This window comes from Salmo trutta, chromosome 33 (genome assembly GCF_901001165.1).
Source record: "Salmo trutta chromosome 33, fSalTru1.1, whole genome shotgun sequence".
NCBI lineage: Eukaryota > Metazoa > Chordata > Actinopteri > Salmoniformes > Salmonidae > Salmo > Salmo trutta.
Window position 1 is genome coordinate 2854040 of NC_042989.1, and position 21389 is coordinate 2875428.

General features: G+C 43.2%; 1 protein-coding gene across 1 annotated transcript in view; it reads left to right on the plus strand.

Moving 5' to 3' along the window:
- Positions 1-21389, plus strand: part of tdp1 (tyrosyl-DNA phosphodiesterase 1) — a 74838-nt gene that overhangs the window by 42098 nt on the left and 11351 nt on the right. Inside the window, exon 15 of the mRNA XM_029729400.1 lies at positions 9561-9666. Coding sequence (XP_029585260.1) covers positions 9561-9666 — 106 coding nt within the window. The remainder of the gene's footprint in view (positions 1-9560; positions 9667-21389) is intronic.

Here is a 21389-nt window from a genome sequence, read left to right on the forward strand (position 1 = left end):
GATTGTGCGTTCCTGATGTAACTCGGGCAGTTGTCATCCATGTACATGTGATGTTCGTATGTAACGATCCTGTGCAGGTGTTGTTACACGTGGTCTGCCACTGCGAGGACGATCAGCTGTCCATCCTGTCTCCCTGTAGCGCTGTCTTAGGCGTCTCACAGTACGGACATTGCAATTTATTGCTCTGGCCACATCTGCAGTCCTCATGCCTCCTTGCAGCATGCCTAAGGCACGTTCAGACACAGTATATTTTATGTTGGTTATCTTGTTGTTAGTAGTCCCACCATTCAGCTCCTTTCAACCACTTCCATCTACTTCTTCGGGGATTGGTGTCCCTTCCACTGGACGGTTGAGCTAATGTAGGCTAATGCATTAGCATGAGGTTGTAAGTAACAAGAAACTTTCCAAGGACATAGACATATATGATATTGACAGAAAGCTTAAATTCTTGTTAATCTAACTACACTGTCCAATTTACAGTAGATATTACAGTGAAATAATACCATGCTATTGTTTGAGGAGAGTGCACAGTTTTGAACAAAGTTATTAATAAACAAATTAGGCACATTTGCATGCAATAGTTCATTGGATCAGTCAAACTTTGCACATACACTGCTGCCATCTAGTGGCCAAAATCTAAATTGCACATGGGCTGGAATAATACATTATGGCCTTTCTCTTGCATTTCACAGATGATGGTACAAAATAAAATGTATTTGTTTTTCTTTGTACTATCTTTTACCAGATCTAATGTGTTATATTCTCCTATATTCCTTTAACATTTCCACAAACTTCAATGCGTTTCCTTTCAAGTGGTACCAAGAATATGCATATTCTTGCTTCAGGACCTGAGCTACAGGCAGTTAGATTTGGGTATGACATTTTTAGGGGAACTTTTTTTTAAAAAAGGGCTAATTCTTAAGAGGTTAACACCATCCATATTGGATTTATATTTGCCATATATTTTTCAACTGTGCTGTGATGCTTCACAAATGTTCTGAACCTTTCTATTCTCATAGTTTCTACAGATTGTAAATTAAAGTGACATTTTTGCATACATTATATTATTGATCGATTGACTGACTTTTCAGAAACCCAGTATTGCTATCTGCAGAGTTAGCTCCAGGTAAATGTTGCAATTCTTCAGCCATTCCTGGACTTGTGACCAAAAACAAGCTACATATGGACAGTACCAAAACAAATGATCTAATGACACTGCCTCTTCACAGCAAAATCTGCAGAGATGGGAAGGTTGTATATATGTATATGTATGTATGTATGTATGTATGTGTGTATATGTGTGTGTGTGTATATGTATGTATATGTATATGTATGTATGTTTAAATTGAATCCGGCTTTGTTTTGAATTTCAATTCATAAACGTTGTGCCATGGAATCGGTACATCGCAAATATCTTCCCAACTATTTTGCAATCTGTATGGCACAGCTGTCAATTTTTTGGTCCTTAAATGAAACTGGTATACATTTTTATTAATCACAATTTTCTTTAACCAATTTTGGTCTTTAATGCAAGCCCGACAGACAAGTTCCTTACTTGTTCTCCCTTCCACTTGCCTTTACCATTTTTGCGGTAAGTTTGTTGGTTGTAATTTTTGGTAGAGCAGACATTTCCATATATTTGTGTTAGCATGTGTGACATTTTATTTAACTAGGAAAGTCAGTTAAGAACAAATTCTTATTTACAATGACGGCCTAGGAACAGTGGGTTAACTGCCTTGTTCAAGGGCAGAACAACAGATTTTTACCTTGTCAGCTTGGGGATTCAATCTGCGACCTTTCGGTTACTAGTCCAACGCTCTAACCACTAGGCTACCTGCCGCCCCTACATGACTCCACCAGTCCTACTTATATCATTTACAAATATTATACCTTTTTTTTTTTTTTTATGTTATCGAAAATATATATGTTTTATCAATTAGTATATTTGAGTTTAACCACTATTTGTTGTATTATTTGTTCTGTCTTTTCAGGTGAAATAAACTGAAATTGCAACCAACTTTCTATGGCTTGTTTAAAAATATATATATTTTGGGGAGATTTTGTTTTCAAATAACCGAAAGTGAGCTGTTGTAATCTGAATAAAGGGAAAAAGGCCATTCTTGAACATGGGGTTGAGACATTCTTACTAATTTGCTAGAGAACCAGTTCGGATTTATGTATAACTTTTGTATGACTGACGCCTTCAGTGAGAGGTCTAATGCTTTAATATTTATTAATTTCTGCCCTCTGTCATATTCATTATATAAATAGGCCTTTTTAATTTTGTCTGGCTTGCCGTTCCAAATCCAAAATATTTTTTGCTTTTTATAATTTTTTTAAAACAGCTCGCTATAAGCAAATAGGTAAACTGTCATATGACTGAAGAGTTAATCAGGGTGATTTTTCCACAAATAGACAGGTATTTTCCTTTTCATGGTAGCAGCATCTTATATAGTTTTGCCAACTTTCTATAAAAATGTATAGGAGTGTCGTGTCTTTGGCATCATTAAAACTGAATAACTATTTATCAAATAACTCTTAATTATTATTATTATTATTACGCGATTAAACTGATTAATCGTGTAACTGTAATTAACTAGGAAGTCGGGGCACCAAGGAAAATATTCAGATTACAAAGTTTTAATTTTCCTAATAGAACTTTCAGATATTTTAATATCTGATCAATTGGTCTTCTGATTAATGACGTAATCTTTACCTCACGTCAGTCTCATTCCAAAATGTCGTAAATTGTTGATTATCTGCACGAACCCAGTCTTCACTATGAGTCATCCATACATCAATTGTCTTAAAATCATTTATTTACTAACTAAGTAATTCACAGAAATGCATAAGAAACAGGTGATATCGTTACAAAGAAATGATAGAGGAATGTGCCCTAGTGGGCTAAACCGGCATGGCGGCATGTTAGACAAAAGGGGAGTGTGGGTCAGCTGAGAAGGCACTACAGAGTTGGTAATTATAACAATTGAAATGCTAATCCTTTGCACACGAACGCTCACTCATTCGGCAACAATTGCAATCAATATATATATTTACGCTCAGTGTGTCGTCGGGATCTCTGTTGAAAGTTTGTTTCTGTTGGAGAGTCTGTCCGCCCTCTCTCTCTCTCTCTCTGTCATGGTTAGAATGGATAGTTCAGAGTAACATTCATTCATGACGTTATAGAATGGCGGTTGTCGGTCTTCGCGTTCAATGATACCGAATTCCTAGCTGCAGACTAGTAATTAATATCAAAAACGTGTTCTTATTCTGTCGGTATCGATAGTCTAAGAGTTTAACCACGTGGGATGGTTAAAAGTTAATCAAGAGAAATGAATGGTCTCCAACCTTTAGCCATCTCGTAATTGAGGTAAGCTCGGTCTGGTGATAGAAAACCAAGGTGGGGGTTTTATTCGGAAGAGCAGAAAAAGGCTGTCTCATGACGCTAGGTCCTGTCTGTGTCCCTGGGGGCGTGCCAAGGACTTAGTTAGGACTCCAAAGGGAATTGGAGTTTCCTTCATTAAACAGTCCAAAATCACATTACACAATTTCACAAACAGTTCCATCCTTATTCATTCATTTTATACAACCATTTAGATGTAAGTCTCATAGCTGAGGCTATTGTATAAACATGATTATGGTAATGTGGCGGTATTGTCTCTCATGAGTTTCACAAAATTGTACCAAACGGACCAGTTCGTAGCTGGATTCTTCACCGATCTTTTATACCTTCTCCAGAACCTGAATATCGTTTGGTTCTCCAGTTCTGTGAGGTGGAAGAACTCCTTTGTTCTCTCTATACTGGGGCCATGAGGAGAGGGTCTCCTCGTAGGAATTTACGACCGCTCTTAGAGCCTGGTGTCAGAAGTATAGAGGTCGGGGGATGGTGCTCGCAGTGTTCAAAGAGGGCAACGTCATGACAGGAGTGAGATCATTTCTTTCTTTCGGGATATGTATACCGAGTATGCCCCCATCCCCGTCAGACCATTTTATTGGTAAACTACACGGTAATGTAAAATGTGTATTTTTTGTGATCCAATACGTAATATAGTACACTTATCATAATTTGGTTTTAATCCAGAGAGGTTAGAAAAAGTATCTAGATCCTTAATAAGGCTGTGGGGGGATCCAAATTGTGGATTTTAAAGAAAACAATCATCAGCGTACAATGACACCTTTTGTTTTTAAGCCCTGGATTTCGAATCCCTTAATATTATTGTTTGATCTGATTTTAATAGCTAACATTTCTATGGCAATGATAAATAGATATGCCAATAGTGGACAACGTTGTTTTACTCCTCTTGACAGTTTACAACTCTCTGAGAAGTAGCCATTATTGACTATTTTACACCTAGGGTGAGGTATACTGGCGGGGGAAAGTATTTGATCCCCTGCTGATTTTGTACGTTTGCCCACTTACAAAGAAATGATCAGTCTATAATTTTAATGGTAGGTTTATTTGAACAGTGAGAGACAGAATAACACCAAAAAAATCCTGAAAAACGCATGTAAAAAATGTTATAAAATGATTTGCATTTTAATGAGGGAAATAAGTATTTGACCCCTCTGCAAAACATGACTTAGTACTTGGTGGCAAAACCCTTGTTGGCAATCACAGAGGTCAGACGTTTCTTGTAGTTGGCCACCAGGTTTGCACACATCTCAGGAGGGATTTTGTCCCACTCCTCTTTGCAGATCTTCTCCAAGTCATTAAGGTTTCGAGGCTGACGTTTGGCAACTCGAACCTTCAGCTCCCTCCACAGATTTTCTATGGGATTAAGGTCTGGAGACTGGTTAGGCCACTCCAGGACCTTAAATGTGCTTCTTCTTGAGCCACTCCTTTGTTGCCTTGGCTGTGTGTTTTGGTTCATTGTCATGCTGGAATACCCATTCACGACCCATTTTCAATGCCCTGGCTGAAGGAAGGAGGTTCTCACCCAAGATTTGATGGTACATGGCCCCGTCCATCGTCCCTTTGATGCGGTGAAGTTGTCCTGTTCCCTTAGCATAAAAACACCCCCAAAGCATAATGTTTCCACCTCCATGTTTGACGGTGGAGATGGTGTTCTTGGGGTCATAGGCAGCATTCCTCCTCCTCCAAACACGGCGAGTTGAGTTGATGTCAAAGAGCTCCATTTTGGTCTCATCTGACCACAACACTTTCACCAGTTGTCCTCTGAATCATTCAGATGTTCATTGGCAGACTTCAGACGGGCATGTATATGTATTCTTGAGCAGGGGGACCTTGCGGGCGCTGCAGGATTTCAGTCCTTCACGGCGTAGTGTGTTACCAATTGTTTTCTTGGTGACTATGGTGCCAGCTGCCTTGAGATCATTTACAAGATCCTCCCGTGTAGTTCTGGGCTGATTCCTCACCGTTCTCATGATCATTGCAACTCCACGAGGTGAGATCTTGCATGGAGCCCCAGGCCGAGGGAGATTGACATTTGTTTTGTGTGTCTTCCATTTGCGAATAATCGCACCAAATGTTGTCACCTTCTCACCAAGCTGCTTGCCGATGGTCTTGTAGCCCATTCCAGCCTTGTGTAGGTCTACAATCTTGTCCCTGACATCCTTGGAGAGCTCTTTGGTCTTGGCCATGGTGGAGAGTTTGGAATCTGATTGATTAATTGCTTCTGTGGACAGGTCTTTTTTTACAGGGAACAAGCTGCGGTTAGGAGCACTCCCTTTAAGAGTGTGCTCCTAATCTCAGCTCGTTACCTGTATAAAAGACACCTGGGAGCCAGAAATCTTTCTGATTGAGAGGGGGTCAAATACTTATTTCCCTCATTAAAATGCAAATCAATGAATAACATTTTTAACATGCGTTTTTCTGGATATTTTTGTTGTTATTCTGTCTCTCACTGTTGAAATAAACCTACCATTAAAATTATAGACTGATCCTTTCTTTGTCAGTGGGCAAACGTACAAAATCAGCAGGGGATCAAATACTTTTTTCCCCCACTGTACATATATTTAACCCATTTTATAAGAGATTCTCCAAATTTGAAATATTCCATATACACTGCTCAAAAAAATAAAGGGAACACTAAAATAACACATCCTAGATCTGAATGAAAGAAATAATCTTATTAAATACTTTTTTCTTTACATAATTGAATGTGCTGACAACAAAATCACACAAAAATAATCAATGGAAATCCAATCTATCAACCCATGGAGGTCTGGATTTGGAGTCGCACTCAAAATTCAAGTGGAAAACCACACTACAGGCTGATCCAACTTTGATGTAATGTCCTTAAAACAAGTCAAAATGAGGCTCAGTAGTGTGTGTGGCCTCCACGTGCCTGTATGACCTCCCTACAACGCCTGGGCATGCTCCTGATGAGGTGGTGATTGGTCTCCTGAGGGATCTCTTCCCAGACCTGGACTAAAGCACCCGCCAACTCCTGGACAGTCTGTGGTGCAACGTGGCGTTGGTGGATGGAGCGAGACATGATGTCCCAGATGTGCTCAATTGGATTCAGGTCTGGGGAACGGGCGGGCCAGTCCATAGCATCAATGCCTTCCTCTTGCAGGAACTGCTGACACACTCCAGCCACATGAGGTCTAGCATTGTCTTGCATTAGGAGGAACCCAGGGCCAACCGCACCAGCATATGGTCTCACAAGGGGTCTGAGGATCTCATCTCGGTACCTAATGGCAGTCAGGCTACCTCTGGCGAGCACATGGAGGGCTGTGCGGCCCCCCCAAAGAAATGCCACCCCACACCATGACTGACCCACCGCCAAACCGGTCATGCTGGAGGATGTTGCAGGCAGCAGAACGTTCTCCACAGCGTCTCCAGACTCTGTCACGTCTGTCACGTGCTCAGTGTGAACCTGCTTTCATCTGTGAAGAGCACAGGGTGCCAGTGGCGAATTTGCCAATCTTGGTGTTCTCTGGCAAATGCCAAACGTCCTGCACGGTGTTGGGCTGTAAGCACAACCCCCACCTGTGGACGTCGGGCCCTCATACCACCCTCATGGAGTCTGTTTCTGACCGTTTGAGCAGACACATGCACATTTGTGGCCTGCTGGAGGTCATTTTGCAGGGCTCTGGCAGTGCTCCTCCTGCTCCTCCTCGCACAAAGGCGGAGGTAGCGGTCCTGCTGCTGGGTTGTTGCCCTCCTACGACCTCCTCCACGTCTCCTGATGTACTGGCCTGTCTCCTGGTAGCGCCTCCATGCTCTGGACACTACGCTGACAGACACAGCAAACCTTCTTGCCACAGCTCGCATTGATGTACCATCCTGGATAAGCTGCACTACCTGAGCCACTTGTGTGGGTTGTAGACTCCGTCTCATGCTACCACTAGAGTGAAAGCACCGCCAGCATTCAAAAGTGACCAAAACATCAGCCAGGAAGCATAGGAACTGAGAAGTAATCTGTGGTCACCACCTGCAGAACCACTCCTATTTGGGGTGTCTTGCTAATTGCCTATAATTTCCACCTGTTGTCTATTCCATTTGCACAACAGCATGTGAAATGTATTGTCAATCAGTGTTGCTTCCTAAGTGGACAGTTTGATTTCACAAAAGTGTGATTGACTTGGAGTTACATTGTGTTGTTTAAGTGTTCCCTTTATTTTTTGGAGCAGTGTATAACTCCAGTCATACTTTATCAAAGGCCTTTTCAAAGTCAGCTATGAATACCAGGCCTGGTTTCCCAGATATTTCATAGTGTTCTATTGTTTCCAGTACATATTATCTTGAATATATCATCCATGTAAAAAAAACCTGTCTGATTAGGATGAATATTATGACAATACATTTTTTTAAATTCTATGCGCTAAGCATTTTGCTATAATTTTTGCATCACAAAAGAGCCTCCATTTTTTTTTAAATGGACTGGATCTTTATATTTACCACTTGGAACCTGTTTCACTAATAATGAAATCAGACCTTGTTGAGTATCCGATAATCTACCATTTATGTAGGAGTGGTTTAAACATGCTAATAACGGTACTCTGAGTATATCAAAAAAAGGTTGGTATGCCATCCAGCCCTGGAGTTTTCCAGGACGTTAACATTGTTTTTATTTCACCTTTATTTAACCAGGTAGGCCAGTTGAGAACAAGTTCTCATTTACAACTGCGACCTGGCCAAGATAAAGGAAAGCAGCGCGACACAAACAACAGAGTTGTGCCTACTCTGTAATTTGGCCTTCACATGAGTCTTTCTGTACAGCTGTTAATTTTACATTATTGATAGGGGAAAAATCCATACAATTAGCTTGGGTTAGTGGAGACTGAAACGAAAACTAATTCTTAAGTACTTTACTTCCTCTTTCAAAATATGGACTTTTTATTGAATTTTTTTAACCCCTTTTTTTAATCTCATTTCATGGAATCCAATTGGTAGTTACAATCTTGTCTCATCGCTGCAACTCCTGTACGGACTCGGGAGAGGCGAAGGTCGAGAGCCATGCATCCTCCGAAACACAACCCAACCAAGCCGCACTGCTTCTTGACACAATGCCCACTTAACCCGGAAGCCAGCCGCACCATTGTGTCAGAGGAAACACTGTGCACAGGGCGACCGTGTCAGCGTGCACTGCGCCTGGCCCACCACAGGAGTCGCTAGTGCGAGATGGGACAAGGACATCCCTACCGGCCAAAACCTCCCCCTAACCTAGACGATGCTGGGCCAATTGTGCACCGCCCCATGGGTCTCCCGGTTGCGGCCGGCTGCGACAGAGCCTGGACTCGTACCCAGAATCTCTAGTGGCACTGCTAGCACCTTGATGCTAGCCTTAGACCACTGTGTCACTCGGGAGGCCTAACATGGACTCTTTTGACCTAAATCTTTTCTTTATAGAGTGATGAACACAATTTTAAAAGTGTGATCAATCAATCAGTTTGACTAATTACATCCACTTCACGTTCTCTCATTTGACAGAAACCATTTGTTTTGCCATAACAGTGACAGCTTTACATTTATTTAATTCTCATCTGCAGTGGACATGTATGCTCCCATCCACCCCTGCTGTCTGTAGCATCCATACTGCGTCCCCAATAACTTCAAGGGTAATTCTCCCCATCTCTGCCCTGCCCGAGGAGACTCCATGAGCATTTCTCAGCTTCACCGTACGTATGAGCCAATGAGGTGCTGCCTCATCTGCGAAATCACGTTGCCGTAGCAGCTGGAGGGAGCAGTGTTTAGCGCACAGATAAATGTCTCTGCGGGTAATTCATGCCAGGGTTTTATTTTTGTCTCTACTGGACCACGCTTAGACACTGACAGAAAGTTAGGCTACAGTCTATTAGTGTTCATTATGTTCCCTTGTCTCCTTTCCTTCATGATAATTAATCTGTGCTAGCTTGATATGGGTCATGGGCCAGCAAAATTGTACAAATCAGTGGCTATGAAGCAAAGGAGACAGGGAAACTTGTTGACCTAGCCTTTCTATGTGACAGGAGAGAGAGAGGTGCTCATTCCAATGACATTTTACTGCACTCGATGATGATGATGGATTGGTCGGAATAGGGTTCCATCTAACTAGCTTTTCTTTTGTTAAGTACTAAATAATGATTTTGGGTCTGTATTTTTCTCCTCTCAGAGCATGAGTACCTTTCCCGTCCAGATGGATGTGTTTCCTGCCACCACTTCCTCTACCTCATTTCCTGTGCCCTTCGACCTGCCACCCAAACGCTACTCGAGTAAAGGTACTTATACTTCCTTTTTCCTCTACTACACACTGATCTGTGTGTGTGTGTCTTTGTGTGTGACTGTTAGGCTTGGCTGATCTACAGTATACCAAGGTATTTTTAAATACCCACGGTATGATTTTCAATACTGCAGCAAACCTTTTGAGATAGTTGTTAAACTTTATGAGCTGGGGTGTCTGTCCTTGCAATTTGTTTACGTTCACATACTCTTGTTAGCATTGCGCTAGCGACTGCTATGGGAATTTGCTGGTACTTTGTTAGTATATATATATATATATATACACACATTTTTTTTATGGAAATAAATGGTGCCCCCTTGTGTGCACTGCCAGTGATACCGTATACCCCATTATGGTACAGAGACGGTATGACCAAATGGATACCGCTCAACCTTAATGCGCGTGACTGTGTGTCAGTATCTGTGTGTGGGCCAATCTCTTAATGTACTTTTCTCTACGAGGACTTTTTATCAGCGAAAGTGGAGGTGTGCGAATCCTCTACTCTGATTCATTTGATAATAATTACCTGGGGTTAGATCAGATCTGCTGCCTCAAACTGTCCCTAGCCAAATGTTGACTGGCTAACATTTACAGTGGGAGCAGCGCATGAAATGCTAAGAGCAGAGAAGCCTGTAGAAGGTAAGTGTTGAGACTTCTGCCCATATTTTTTTATTATGTAAGCTTTATTTAACTAGGCAAGTCAGTTAAGAACAAATTCTTATTTACAATGACGGCCTACCAAAAGTCAAAAGGCCTCCTGCGGGGATGGGGGCTGGGATTAAAAATATAGGACAAAACACACATCACGACAAGAGACAACACTACATAAAGAGAGACCTAAGATGACAACATAGCATGGCAGCAACACATGACAACACAGCAGGACAACAACATGGTAGCAACACAACATGGCAGCAGCACAACATGGTAGCAGCACAAAACAGGGTACAAACGTTGTTGGGCACAGACAACAGCACAAAGGGCAAGAAGGTAGAGACAACAATACATCACGCAAAGCAGCCACAACTGTCAGTAAGAGTGTCCATGATTGAGTCTTTGAATGAAGAGATTGAATAATGTCACTGGAATGATGTGTTGAGAAATAGTCTCCTTTGTGACTCTCAGCCAGAAATCCAATGTGGTGTAGTCGGCAGTGAAGGAGTACTGATAAGTGGGACTGATTATTTACTTGTCCAATAGCAAAAAATACTGAAAATTCTGTAGTGGTAAAAAAATTACTTTTGACAGATGCGATTCGATTTTTATTTTAATAACAGTGGACAACCCCTGACTCTCCAACAATATGGAAACTATAACAAACTTAATCTACATACAATAAAGTTAATCAGTGATATCAGTGAATTCATTCAGATTTTCCCTTGTGGAGCAGAATTGATTGATTATCGTATAATACCGAGAGTCGTCTGTTCTTTCGACAAATCGGTTGGTTCCATTTTTTTCTCCAGATTTTTCCATATACAGTGCATTCGGAAAGCATTCAGAACCCTTGACTTTTTCCACATTTTGTTAGGTTACAGCCTTATACTAAAATGGATGAAATATTTTTTTTCCTCAATCTTCACACAATACCCCATAGTGACAAAGCAAAAACAGGTTTTCAGATTTTTTTGCAAATAAATACAAACTGATCACATTTATATAAGTATTCAGACCCTTTACTCAGTACTTTGTTGAAGCACCTTTGGTAACGATTACAGCCTCGAGTCTTCTTGGGTATGACGCTACAAGCTTGGCAAACCTGTATTTGGGGAGTTTCTCCCATTCTTCTCTGCAGATCCTCTCAAGCTCTGTCAGGTTGGATGGAGAGCGTCGCTGCGCAGCTATTTTCAGGTCCCTCCAGATATGTTTAATCGGGTTCAAGTCTGAGCTCTGGCTGAGCCACTCAAGGACATTCAGAGACTTGTTCCGAAGCCACTCCTGCGTTGTCTTGGCTGTGTGCTTAGGGTCGTTGTCCTGTTGGCAGGTGAACCTTGGCCCAGTCTTTGATCCTGAGCACTCTAGAGCAGGTTTTCATCAATGGTCTCTCTGTACTTAGCTCCGTTCATCTTTGCCTCGATCCTGACGAGTCTCCCAGTCCCTGCCGCTGAAAAACATCCCCACAGCATGATGCTGCCACCACCATGCTTCACCGTAGGGATGGTGCCAGGTTTCCTCCAGACGCGACGCTTGTCATTCAGGCCAAAGAGTTCAATCTTGGTTTCATCAGACCAGAGAATCTTGTTTCTCATGGTCTCAGAGTCCTTTAGGTGCCTTTTGGCAAACTCCAAGTGGGCTGTCATGTGCCTTTTACTGAGGAGTGGCTTCCATCTGGCCACTCTACCATAAAGGCCTGATTGGTGGAATGTTGCGGAGATGGTTGTCCTTCTGGAAGGTTCTCCCATCTCCACAGAGGAACTCTGGAGCTCTGTCAGAGTGACCATCGGGTTCTTGGTCACCTCCCTGACCAAGGCCCTTCTCCCCCGATTGGTCAGTTTGGCCAGGTGGCCAGCTCTAGGAAGAGTCTTGGTGTTTCCAAACTTCCTCCATTTAAGAATGATGGAGGTCACTGTGTTCTTGGGGGACCTTCAATGCTGCAGAAATGTTTTGGTACCCTTCCCCAGATCTGTGCCTCGACACAGTCCTGTCTCGGCGCTCAGAGCAATTCCTACGACCTCACGGCTTGGTTTTTGCTCTGACATGCGCTGTCAACTTGTGGGACCTTATATAGACGTGTGTCTTTACAAATCATGTCCAATCAATTGAATTTGCCACAGGTGGACTCCAATCAAGTTGTGGAAACAAAGCAAAGGGTCTGAGAAGTTATGTAAATAAGGTATCTGTTTGTTGTTTTACACATTTGCAAAAAATGATAAAAACCTGTTTTCACTTTATCATTATGGTGCATTGTGTGGAGGTTCATGAGGAACATGTTTTATTTAATTCATTTTAAAATAAGGCTGTATTGTAACAAAATGTGGAAGAAGTCAAGGGGTCTGAATACTTTCTGAATGCACTGTACTTCACAATAGCGACATACAATAGATAATGAAATGCATCTCTAAAACAGAGATCAAACTGTCACAAAACACAATGAAGTCCACATGTTGGTGAATAACACAAAGATACTTATCAATTTAAATTTGATAAAAGATACTTTACTTTTGAATTATGTATAACTAAACTCAGCAAAAAAAGAAACTTCCTCTCACTGTCAACTGCATTTATTTCCAGCAAACTTAACATGTGTAAATATTTTTATGAACAATACAAGATACAACAACAGAGAAATAAACTTAGCAAGTTCCACAGACATGTGACAAACATAAATGGAATAATGTCCCTGAACAAAGGGGGGGGGGGGTCAAAATCAAAAGTAAGTCCGTATCTGGTGTGGCCACCAGCTGCATTAAGTACTGCAGTGCATCTCCTCCTCATGGACTGCACCAGATTTGCCCATTTTTGCTGTGAGATGTTACCCCACTCTTCCACCAAGGCACCTGCTAGTTCCCGAACATTTCTGGGGGGAATGGCCCTCACCCTCACCCTCCGATCCAACAGGTCCCAGACGTGCTCAATGGGATTGAGATTCGGGCTCTTCGCTGGCCATGGCAGACCACTGACATTCCTGTCTTGCAGGAAATCACGCACAGAACGAGCAGTATGGCTGGTGGCATTGTCATGCTGGAGGGTCATGTCAGGATGAGCCTGCAGGAAGGGTACCACATGAGGGAGGAGGATGTCTTCTCTGTAATGCACAGCATTGAGATTGCCTGCAATGACAACAAGCTCAGTCCGATGATGCTGTGACACACCGCCCCAGAGCATGACGGACCCTCCACCCCGCTCCAGAGTACAGGCCTCGGTGTAACGCTCATTCCTTCAACAATAAACACGAATCCGACCTTCACTCCTGGTGAGACAAAACCGCGACTCGTCAGTGAAGAGCACTTTTTGCCAGTCCTGTCTGGTCCAGCGACTGTGAGTTTGTGCCCATAGGTGACCTTGTACCCGTGAGGACCTGCCTTACAACAGGCCTACAAGCCTATTGCGGACAGTCTGAGCACTGATGGAGGGATTGTGCGTTCCTGGTGTAACTCGGGCAGTTGTTGTTGTTGCCATGCTGTACCTGTCCCGCAGGTACGATGTTCGGATGTACCGATCCTGTGCAGGTGTTGTTACACGCGGTCTGCCACTGCGAGGACGATCAGCTGTCCGTCCTGTCTCCCTGTAGCGCTGTCTCAGTAGCAATGTCACAGTACGGACATTGCAATTTATTGCCCTGGCCACATCTGCAGTCCTCATGTCTCCTTGCAGCATGCCTAAGGCACGTTCACGCAGATGAGCAGGGACCCTGGACCCATCTCTCTTTTGGTCTTTTTCGGAGTCAGTAGAAAGGCCTCTTTAGTGTCCTAAGTTTTCATAACTGTGACCTTAATTGCCTACCGTCTGTAAGATGTTAGTGTTTTAACGACCGTTCCACAGGTGCATGTTCATTAATTGTTTATGGTTCATTGAACAAGTGTGGTAAACAGCGTTTTAACCCTTTACAATGAAGATCTGTGAAGTTATTTGGATTTTTACGAATTATCTTTAAAGACAGGGTCCTTTTTTTGCTTAGTTTTATGTATTTACAGTACTTATAGGACTTACTAAGGAAGTCAGACATGGTGTATACCTACTTACTGCTTTAAATAAATGTCACTTTCCTGTATATCATCCTAGCAGGCAGGCAGACATATAGACAGAGATACATAGACACGTGGGTGTATGTGATCAGTCCTCCTCCAGATCATCTCGCTCTTCGCACTCCTCCAACTTGTCGTCTTCCCTCTGTTGCTGTTGTCTGGGCAACAGGGGTTGAACCCTGGTCTACGTCTTCTCAGACTTGAAGACCATCTTTGGGCAGCTGCGGCAGCATCAATGTCTTCCAAGGGAGGACCCTCAACCGAAAGGAACATGAGCCTCTGCAGTTGTGAGGTAGACACAATCGACCTCCAGTCTGTTTTGATATTTTTCATCCTTGAGAAACCGCATTCACACACTTGGCTATGAAGCGGACGTACACATGCTAATTTCCGAGCGTTGCGGTGTCTGTTGCCCCATCAATCATTATTGAGAAATATCTAGCTTGAGTAAGCTTTTCCATGAGCTTCTCCCTCTCCATATCGTAGATTTCCGCAATAAAGCTGATGGGGGCGGGGGGGAGAACGGTAAAACAAAATTAGTTATTTTTGGTGTTGTTTTGGAAGTCAGGTGTTGGATAGAAGGAATGTTTTGTAAAATCATTCAGGAAGCTTCCCTCCAGTCCTATGGATGAGGCCATGAGGATTTGTGAACGGGTGCTCGTCTTTGGCCACGTAGTAGGCCGTATGCATGATGTTGGTCATATTGTCTCCTCCATCGGCTGGATGCCTCAGAGGACAGGTGGTGGTGGAGTATCCCTCCATCTTGCCAATGCTGCAGCCTTTGTTGATTGGTGGCATTAGATAAGTGTCGTACCTGAAAGCACTTGTTCCTTTGTACAAGGAGGAGGACCTGAAATGGAAATAAGATGGAATGCATTAGTATAACCCAATTGTCCCCAAATGTTTTCTGCAACACCCCAAATTTACAATGGAAAATGCAGGGGACCCCACTTGGAAAAAGTGTTATTCCCTTAAAGCTGGCTGTGTGTTGTTCATATTCTATTCTATGTTCTGCAGGCTGTCCCAACACAAAATAATAAAAATAAAGCAAATTCTCATAGTTTAGAAGTTCCTTAATTGACACTAAAAGGTTGCATTCTATAACCAGTTAATTTGTTTGATACAATTAGTTTGTCAGGGGAACCCATTGAAATTTCAGGCCCAAGTTTAGCAAATAGCTGCAAAAGAATATATGTAGGCCTACCACTATTTGTCACATTTGGTTATTCTAGTCTAGAGAAGTAGTTTCGCAAGCCAACGCTAACTAACTTTGGCGCATTAACGCTACTTAGCAATTGCGCTAACCCTGGTTATCAACTACCTTCAAGCTGCATGCAGACATAAACAATGTTATCCATAAGTTCATCTCACTAGGGAAGTAGATAAAGAGCTTAATTGACAAAATCCCAAACTATCCCTGCATAGCTAGCATTAGCTGATCAATGTAACCTGTTGTTGGCTAATTGACTGGCAAGTAACATTAGCCTGCCTTCTACGCTAACGTTAGCTAGCTAGATCACTTATAGCTATCCAACTTGAACCTGTCAGTCGGTAACAGGTTGCCAAAATCAACATTCGCTAGAACAGTTAAAACTATATTGATTAAGTTACATGTCTGCAATCCCGGGGAAATTCTGACACGTCAAGCAGTACATGACATCTCCCTCCATGTCATGTCAAAACCATGGAAACTCCTCTTTCCAGATCGGAATGAGTTTTCTTATCCTTCTCGCCTTGTATGCTGCCATTTTAGCACCTGGTCCAAGGTTGGGTAGTGGTGGTGGACGGATGGGGTGCTTTCCTGGTGCCTGGCCAGCTTTCGGTGCTTGTAGAAAATGTTTATTAGACCGCCATCTCCCAGAGATAACACTAACAAGAGAGTAGGATACACACATTTGACAACTGAGGTAAAAATACAGCGGGCCATGGGACTAAAGAGACTTAAGACGAGCCAGTCGAGCTCGCAGCTCAATTAATTTTGCCCAAACTCTGTACGCTACTTGCAGCCTACACACTGATCGACACAAGTGTCTCTCTGCAGAGATTGGGAGTTGACAGTGCACAACACATCGCATCCTTAGGACACTGATCCAATTGATTAATTGTTAGAAATCAACATTTTTGTGTGATTTTCATTACTTGTCCATTCAGGTAAGCTCAGTCTATATTATCCTTTTTTCCCGAGCCCTGTTTATGAATACACACCCTGAAGAGATTGAGGTATAGAGGAATCAGTCACTAGTAGGCAACTTGAAAAGGTATCCCTGACTAGCTCTCACACTGTATCATTGATGCTACAAAGGAAAGGGGTTTTCCGAATAGCATTAATTCCCAACTCAAATCTACAAACACACACAAATAAGAAACAGTGTGTCACAGTGACTCACATTTTCCCTCTCCACCTCTTCCCCATCTCTGAAAGCTCGGTGTCTTCTGCAGAAACATCACTCACACCAGAAATCAATTTCTATTCCCTTTCTAACTTGGGGTCTGCTGAGTTTGTTAGGCTAGAGCCTTTAATGCCAGTGGAACTGAAAACCTTGGACAGCTAGTCAGTGACCAGCAGTAGCAGATGAAGCATCCCATGTATTGTTCTGAGTGGTTGGGTGAGGGACGCATGGTATTTAACTGTGACCGGGTGACTCGGCCTTAGCTAGTGTAAATTACAGCTTACAGTACAGAAGCTAAGGAGATGATGACTTAACAATAGCACGCTGTCATTTCTGCCATGACGACTCTTGGCTAAGTAGTTATGAATTATTCAGTCAACCAAACTCTATTTATTTTATATAGCCCTTTTAGAAAGTGCTTTATAGTAATTCTTTCAAGAGCAGGTTTTGGCACAGTGGCAAGAAAAAGCTCCCTAGAATGAAGAAACCTTGAGAGGAACAAGTCGACTCCGAAGGGTGGAGACAGATGTTCAGGCTGGGGAAGATAAGGGGGAAAATTAGAGGGTCAGTGAGTGTGTGTCATCACACGCTCAGGCACTGATTGGATATGTACACTCCCTCTCGTGTATGTCCTTGTGTGCACGTGTACCTTTTTGCGTGCTGGCGAGTCATACACTGTGATTGGGTCTGTCTAATTGCTGGGTGAGGAGGAGAGCATGGGTAATCATTACATGGCTGCATCACTTTGTCAATCACCACCTCTCTGACATTTAATCACTACTCATCACCACCGTCGCTGTCGGCAACGGTTAACATGCAGCAATAGTTACCTAGGGTGTCATCAACTTCTGAACTGGAGCAGTCTCCCTGAAAATTAGTTGCTGTGATGCTAATGGTATGGTAGTGAAAATGCAGGTCTCATATACAAACGTAATATGTTATAATTTTGACAATAAGCTATTTTAAGTCTAAGGTTGGAATTTAAATTCAACCTGCACAGACCATAAGTAATTTGAGAGGCAATTACATGACAATCTTCTCGACGCGCACACACACACACACACACACTCCTAGTGCTCAAACATTGCAAATCAAAACCTCGGGCAAGAGAGGAGAGGACCGAAGATGAGAGGACTAGAATAGCGAGCAGGGGGAGAGGGGAGCTGGAACAGAGAAAAGAAGACAGTGGGAGAGAGGAGAGAAGTAGAGGAGAGGTAGAAAAAAATGGAGAGGAGGAGAGCTGAAAAGGGAAAGAAAAAGTCAGAACAGAAGAGCCTACAGCTTCAGGGGAGGAATGTACTGTATTCTCTCAAGGAGTTGTGCAGGTCTCTGAGACACACAGCTCCTTTTAAAAGCACCTATGGCAAAGTCAGAAAGCACTTTAAAATATACAGTGCCTGCAGAAAGTATTCAAACCGTTTACTTTTTTTTTTGTCACACGCAATACCCCATAATATCAAATTGAATTTAGACAAATGAATGAAAAGCTGAAATGCCTTGAGTTAATAATTAAACTTCTTTGTTATGGTAAGTCTAAATAAATTCAGGAGTAAAAATGTGCTTTACAAGGCACATATTAAGATGCATGGACTCGCTCTGTCTGCAATAATAGTGTTTAACATGATTTTTGAATGACTACCTCACCTCTGTACGCCACATCTACAATTATCGAAGGTCCCTCAGTCGAGCAGTGAATTTCAAACACCGATTCAAACATAAAGATCAAATCAAATGTTATTGGTCACATACACGTTGTGGCAGACGGCTGGGAGTGGTGTTTGAAGGGTGATACCTTGCAGCCCGCTGGCTCCACCCCTGAGACTTATATGGACTTCCTGCCCCAACGAGGCGAGCCGGTGGATCATTAAGCCAGGGAGTGCTTGGGGATAAAAGAGGAAGCGGCCTGCACAAAGGGGCAGAGAACGGCGAGGGAAGCGTGTGTTATGAACAGTGTGACGAGAGATATCTGTGTGATTACCTGTTGTGACCTGGACTGTCTGATTACCCCCACTGTGTTTGGCTGAGGACCCGAGTTTTAGGATCATCCCTGGAGAACGGAACGGACAACGAGAACGGATTGTGAACTGTGAGATGGTTGGTGAATTCCCCCCTTTTCCCCAGTGTGCAAAACTCCCTAATAAACTCCCCATTTGCATTCTAGTTGTGCTCCTTGTGCGTGTTTGGTTATTGAACTTGGTGACGTGGAAACCCCACACCCTAGAACCTACTACAACGTGTTTAGCAGATGTTATTGCAGGTGTAGTGAAACGCTTGTGTTTCTAGCTCCAACAGTGCAGTAATATCTAACAATTAATATCTAACAATTTCAAAACAATACACACATCTCAGTAGTTAGGTTTTCCAATGCCTCACAAAGAAGGGCACCTATTGGTAGACGTTGAATATCCTTTTGAGCATGGTGGCGTTATTAATTACACTTGGGATGGTGTCTTAATACACCCAGTCACTACAAAGATACAGGCATCCTTCCTAACTCAGTTGCCAGAGAGGAAGGAAACCGCTCAGAGATTTCACCATGAGGCCAATGGTGACTTTAACACAGTTACAGAGTTTAATGGCTGTAATAGGAGGAAACTGAGGATGGATCAACAACATTGTAGTTACTCCACAATACTAACCTAATTGACAGAGTGAAAAGAAAGAAGCCTATTCAGAATAAAAATATTCCATCCTGTTTGCACCAAGACACTGAAGTAATGATGCAAAGAAATGTGGCAAAGCTATTCACTTTTTGTCCTCAATACAAAGTACACTGCTCCAAAAAATAAAGGGAACACTTAAACAACACAATGTAACTCCAAGTCAATCACACTTCTGTGAAATCAAACTGTCCACTTAGGAAGCAACACTGATTGACAATACATTTCACATGCTGTTGTGCAAATGGAATAGACAACAGGTGGAAATTATAGGCAATTAGCAAGACACCCCCAATAAAGGAGTGGTTCTGCAGGTGGGGACCACAGACCACTTCTCAGTTCCTATATTTCCTGGTTGATGTTTTGGTCACTTTTGAATGCTGGCGGTGCTTTCACTCTAGTGGTAGCATGAGACGGAGTCTACAACCCACACAAGTGGCTCAGGTAGTGCAGCTCATCCAGCATGGCACATCAATGCGAGCTGTGGCAAGAAGGTTTGCTGTGTCTGTCAGCGTAGTGTCCAGAGCACGGAGGCACTACCAGGAGACAGGCCAGTACATCAGGAGACGTGGAGGAGGCCATAGGAGGGCAACAACCCAGCAGCAGTACCACTACCACTGCCTTTGTGCAAGGAGGAGCAGGAGAATCACTGCCAGAGCCCTGCAAAATGACCTCCAGCAGGCCACAAATGTGCATGTGTCTGCTCAAACGGTCAGAAACAGACTCCATGAGGGTGGTATGAGGGCCCGACGTCCACAGGTGGGGGTTGTGCTACAGCCCAACACCGTGCAGGACGTTTGGCATTTGCCAGAGAACACCAAGATTGGCAAATTCGCCACTGGCGCCCTGTGCTCTTCACAGATGAAAGCAGGTTCACACTGAGCACGTGACAGATGTGACAGAGTCTGGAGACGCCGTGGAGAACGTTCTGCTGCCTGCAACATCCTCCAGCATGACCGGTTTGGCGGTGGGTCAGTCATGGTGTGGGGTGGCATTTCTTTGGGGGGCCGCACAGCCCTCCATGTGCTCGCCAGAGGTAGCCTGACTGCCATTAGGTACCGAGATGAGATCCTCAGACCCCTTGTGAGAACATATGCTAGTGCGGTTGGCCCTGGGTTCCTCCTAATGCAAGACAATGCTAGACCTCATGTGGCTGGAGTGTGTCAGCAGTTCCTGCAAGAGGAAGGCATTGATGCTATGGATTGGCCCGCCCGTTCCCCAGACTTGAATCCAATTGAGCACATCTGGGACATCATGTCTCGCTCCATCCACCAACGCCACGTTGCACCACAGACTGTCCAGGAGTTGGCGGATACTTTAGTCCAGGTCTGGGAGGAGATCCCTCAGGAGACCATCCGCCACCTCATCAGGAGCATGCCCAGGCGTTGTAGGGAGGTCATACAGGCACGTGGCGGCCACACACACTACTGAGCCTCATTTTGACTTGTTTTAAGGACATTACATCAAAGTTGGATCAGTCTGTAGTGTGGTTTTTCACTTTAATTTTGAGTGTGACTCCAAATCCAGACCTCCATGGGTTGATAAATTGGATTTCCATTGATTATTTGTGTGTGGTTGTGTTGTCAGCACATTCAACTATGTAAAGAAAAATGTATTTAATAAGATGATTTATTTCATTCAGATCTAGGATGTGTTGTTTAAGTGTTCCCTTTATTTTTTTGAGCAGTATATTATGTACAAGACATTACGGAGTACCACTCTCCATATTTTGAAGCATAGTGGTGACTGCATCATGTTATGGTTATGCTTGTAATCGTTAAGGACTGGGTAGTTTTTCAGAATAAAAAATAAACTGAATAGAGCTTGTCTATAAAAATTGTCTGTCCTCAGTTGCAACACTCACTAACGAGTTCCAAACTGCCTCTGGAAGCAACTTCAGCACAAGAGCTGTTCGTCGGGAGCTTCATGAAAAGGGTTTCCATGGCCGAGCACCCGCACACAAGCCTAAGATCACCATGCGCAATG